This window comes from Mya arenaria, chromosome 4 (assembly GCF_026914265.1).
Source record: "Mya arenaria isolate MELC-2E11 chromosome 4, ASM2691426v1".
Taxonomy (NCBI): Eukaryota; Metazoa; Mollusca; class Bivalvia; order Myida; family Myidae; genus Mya; species Mya arenaria.
In genome coordinates, this window is record NC_069125.1 from 78,642,125 (window position 1) to 78,646,323 (window position 4,199).

The 4,199-nt window shown below is 39.5% G+C and overlaps 1 protein-coding gene across 2 annotated transcripts; it reads left to right on the top strand.

Moving 5' to 3' along the window:
* Window positions 1–526: 526 nt before the first annotated feature.
* On the top strand, window positions 527–3,972 carry LOC128232409 (uncharacterized). 2 transcript variants are annotated; one of them, XM_052945932.1, is made up of 2 exons: window positions 527–992; window positions 1,859–3,972. In XM_052945932.1, the coding sequence occupies exon 2, from the start codon at window positions 2,024–2,026 to the stop codon at window positions 3,374–3,376; it is 1,353 nt and encodes a 450-aa protein (XP_052801892.1). In that variant the 5' UTR covers window positions 527–992; window positions 1,859–2,023; the 3' UTR covers window positions 3,377–3,972. The 2 variants fall into 2 exon arrangements, with proteins under 2 accessions (XP_052801892.1, XP_052801894.1); XM_052945934.1 differs by lacking the exon at window positions 527–992 and adding an exon at window positions 1,047–1,449.
* Window positions 3,973–4,199: the final 227 nt, after the last annotated feature.

The window sequence follows — 4,199 nt, forward strand, 5'->3', positions numbered from 1 at the left end:
AAAATGTTACATAAATTGTTTGAAATATTTCATAAAATAAAATAGTATGCAATGATTGTAAAAAAGTTTCCTTTGCCAAACTGACATAAGTACTGTAACATTTTATATAAAGACCATTCAATGGAGAGATAAATCACTTTTGAAGAAATGGCCGGCTCGAGATAAAGAGCTTTTCAAATCAACCACCTAGAGGGGTCATAGCTTGTTTAATAATATGTTAGTTTACTAAAGAGAACAAATAGATTTTCTCAAAAGATTTCAACAGTCTATCAGCTTTGACTCTGGCCTTTTCACAGTCTAGGTTCCAATTCCAACTGCTATATAAACACATGGATATCTTAATACTGTTTGATCCGAGATACTCTGTGATAAGTCGAGTGCACATGCAATACAATTAGTAAGTAGGCATGATATGAATTTGATTTGATATTCCCATCATGCATTTCTCTTTAAAACTCTGTGCGGGAGTTATGTTACAATCCTTACTATAAACAATGCTCTCTAAAGTTAAGTGGCTCTAGAAATGGAAATGCTTTTTTATTAGAATTTAATTGACACATTTTGCCAACTAAATGCTATCAGTCCTCCGATTTCGAACTGTAGCCAACTAAATGTACAGAGATTAAAGTGGTCCAGTTTTGGAAATCAGCAGCGGATATCGGATATCAGTAGAGAGCATGATCACAAATGTTTAATTACAGTATTGGGTAATTAACATGTTTAGGTGTGTTCCATAATTATATCTCCCAGCTGACGGGAGTGTAGACAAGTGCTGTTCAGAAAATCCTACAAGTTGTAAAATATCATTAAGACAGGGTCAATAGGACAGCCGGTGGTTCCCAGCCACTCGTGCAAGGAGCTCCTCATTAAACTAGCAACTTGGATTCAACGTCTCGTGTTCCGTGGATAAAACATAAAGGAACGTATGGATTTTAAGATTGAAGATGTGCAAGTCGGAAACTTAGTGTTTTATCTTCAAGACATTATTCTAGGTATGGATTTATTGGCAGTGGTATAACTCGTGCATTCTCTTGGGTTTTCAACACAAGAACTGAAATTTAATAAAGTTTATTAGTAAGGAAATAAGCACTGTCAGTTGTTTATAACATTGAATTCCTCATTCTTTTTCATTATTTATAAGGAAAGCTTGTCTGGTGGAAAGAGGCCTTTCACCCAATAAGTGATGGGTTCTAGTGCACCCTGATGGGTTCTATAGTGCACCCATTTCGCGAGGCCTCTCCACAGAGGACACTATGACCAGTTTCTACCCGGGAAACGATATCGAGAGATATTAATATCAGTTTCTAGCAGTATTCACAACCGTGCTTGAATAAATGAGAATTAACTAACATAGATAAAGTGCTATTTTAGTGATGGACATCTAAAACTACACCAACAAGCTAGCTAATTGGTTAGAATTGTCGGCATCTAGGATCGCACGATTAGTTGGTCAGTGTTTGTACAAGTACAAATAAATACATTTATATCAATATATATAGTAGATAATATATTTATACAAAGTCAGTTTGAACGCATAGTCGTTTCCAACTCCTATCCAGAATTCCAGATTGATTTGTATCATCGCCATTATTGTGCTCATTTAAGTATGTATTGTTCAGCGTTATCAGCACTATACATGCGCACAGATTATAATCTAAAGCCAGTGCCATTGCCGGTATACTCGTTATTAGTGCAACATAAAGGTTTCCGGTACATTTAAAATAGCACTATAAAACAGAAATTAAATTCAACGACCCTTGATAGATTATCTATAATGCCTTTTAAGATTAGAATAAATCCTGACTCTGGGACTTCTAGACTCTTTATGTTTGCTAAATGAAATAATCTGTATTTTCAGAGTGCATTGATCGTGAAGAAATGGTCGCAAATGGCGCAGTTTCTCCAAGATGTATAATGTGGGACAGCAGTACTGAACCAATGTAGGGACGGGGAATGTTCTTGTACATAACACTTGTTGACTGTGTGATGTAGGGACCCTCGTTGTTGGTCGTGTACATCCGCCATGGGTACGATGCAGAAAGTGAGTCTGCCACCACTGCGGAGTGGCCTGCAAGTTAGTGTGGCGGCGCGGGAGCCCCCGGAACGCAGTTGGACGCGCTATAAGAAGGTGCTCATTGACAATCCAAGGGATTCTAACCTCCTCCAGCGGCAGAAGCTGTGGAACTTCCAGAAGCTGAACCGTGGGGCGTTTCGCTCCCAACTAGCGTCCCTGCCGGACATTCCTTACCGTGTACATACAAACACGGTGGAGCGGGTCAGCGTTGGCGTGCAGGCCGACCTCACCCACAGGTTCAATCAGGGGCTCCGGGTCATCTTTCCCAACCTGACCGCCTATCGCTCTTGGTGCCTGTCTGAACAACCCGAAAACGATGCTAGCGACGAGGGACTTACAAGCGAACAGAGGAATAAGGCGTGCTCGCCGATGACGGCTCATGTAAACACTACTGATTATTCAGATGATTTTGAGGACGACAGTTCATACGAAGATCTTGGATTTGATTTTGATACGGTTGTGCGTAAACACAACGCTGGAACAATGACTGATTCCAAGTGGAATGGTGAAAGACTGCCAATACATAGAGAAAGACGGAAGAAAACTGTGAGGGAAAGAAACGCAGCCGCAGGTAAGCGTTCAATTCTTAAAACGAAGAAAACGCCACGTCCATTTAGTGCCACCAGGAAAAATGTGAAATTTAACAGTAATGAAAATACTGACGACAGCCAGGATGTGTTAGAATTTGAGCATCCCGACGTTGAAAGTGCTGAGGAGGAAGAGACGCCAGTGGTTCCAAAAATAGAAATAACCGGTCTGGAGCGTGAGCCGCCTATTTCCAGAGTGTCGTCTGCGTTAAGTGTGTCATCAAGCGACAGTCACGGGTCACCGCTTACGCTGCCTTTGGGAAACATTGGCCATTCTAGCCATTTGTCGTTAGAAAACCTTTCTATTCTGGACTATATTTCCGGTAACAACACAGAGCGCTCCTACAGAGGGAACGGACGGAAGGCGTACACGTCGCGCGAAGAGGTCAGCAGAGGACAGTTGGCTGACCGGGACGCTGACCGACAGTGGTTCGAGAAGCTTGTGGGCGGAGATAAGGAAATAGTGAATGTGGCGACATACGACAACTTTGCAAGGGTAAGACCAATGTTGGAGAGCGGTCAGTCAGACTCTAACGATAAACTTGACTTCAAACAACCACTGCGCAAAAACCAGACTCCAAAGTTGAACGACGAGTTTCCGGCCTACAGACAGGTGATATCGAAGGCTGGTCACCCGGCAAAAGGCGTAAGCAGCTCGCCGTCCGTCAACAGAGGCAAAAGACGGGGAACGTTTAATATAGGAAAATTTTACTGATATGCCCGACATTGTATATTAATATTCTGGTCATACCAGTCATCTTAATTTAAAACGTCCTTGCGATGCATTTTCCAGGGAAAATATCCATCTCTAATAGAGCACTTGGGTGTCGCCATTTGTTATATTATTTATAATAATAATAATAATAATAATAATAATAATAATAATAATAATAATAATAATAATTATTATTATTATTATTATTATTATTATTATTATTATTATCATTATTATTGGACCTATATCGTTACGCAACTGTTAAGATATACATGTTCATGTACACCATGTAATCGTTATTAAAACTTGCTTGGTTTTCGTTGATGGAAGTTCACGTGAAACCAGACTCCTACTGGCGACGTAACTTATACATTCATACATTCATATACATGAAACTTTGTGTATATATTAATTTCATTTTATGATATGATCATGTAGTTTATAGAAATTTATAAGTGATTCAAACTATGAAAATAACATATTGATACTTTTCACTGCCGGTTTGTAAATTTTAACTCATTCTCACGTCCAAATCAAACGTTAGCCCGCACAGGGCTGGTACACAAAACTCACGATCAATTCGGCACCATGTTATTCAGCACCTATCTGAAAAAAATACAATAAAATGTAAATTTAAATCCTTTTTATTAGGCATATGTTGGATTACAGGTACTCACTCGGTGAAAGATATTGCGACCTTAAAGCGAAACAAACCAGTATCCTCATGATCTTTTTTGTTAGAAAGAAATAGGAATTAACAAAAGATATTTATAAAACAGAATGCCACTGAACGCCGGTTTGTCAGAAACGTGTGGTATATTGC

Bases quoted from the DNA above. Each gene is read 5' to 3' on its own strand.
- LOC128232409 (XM_052945932.1), top strand. From the start codon at position 2,024: ATGGGTACGATGCAGAAAGTGAGTCTGCCACCACTGCGGAGTGGCCTG.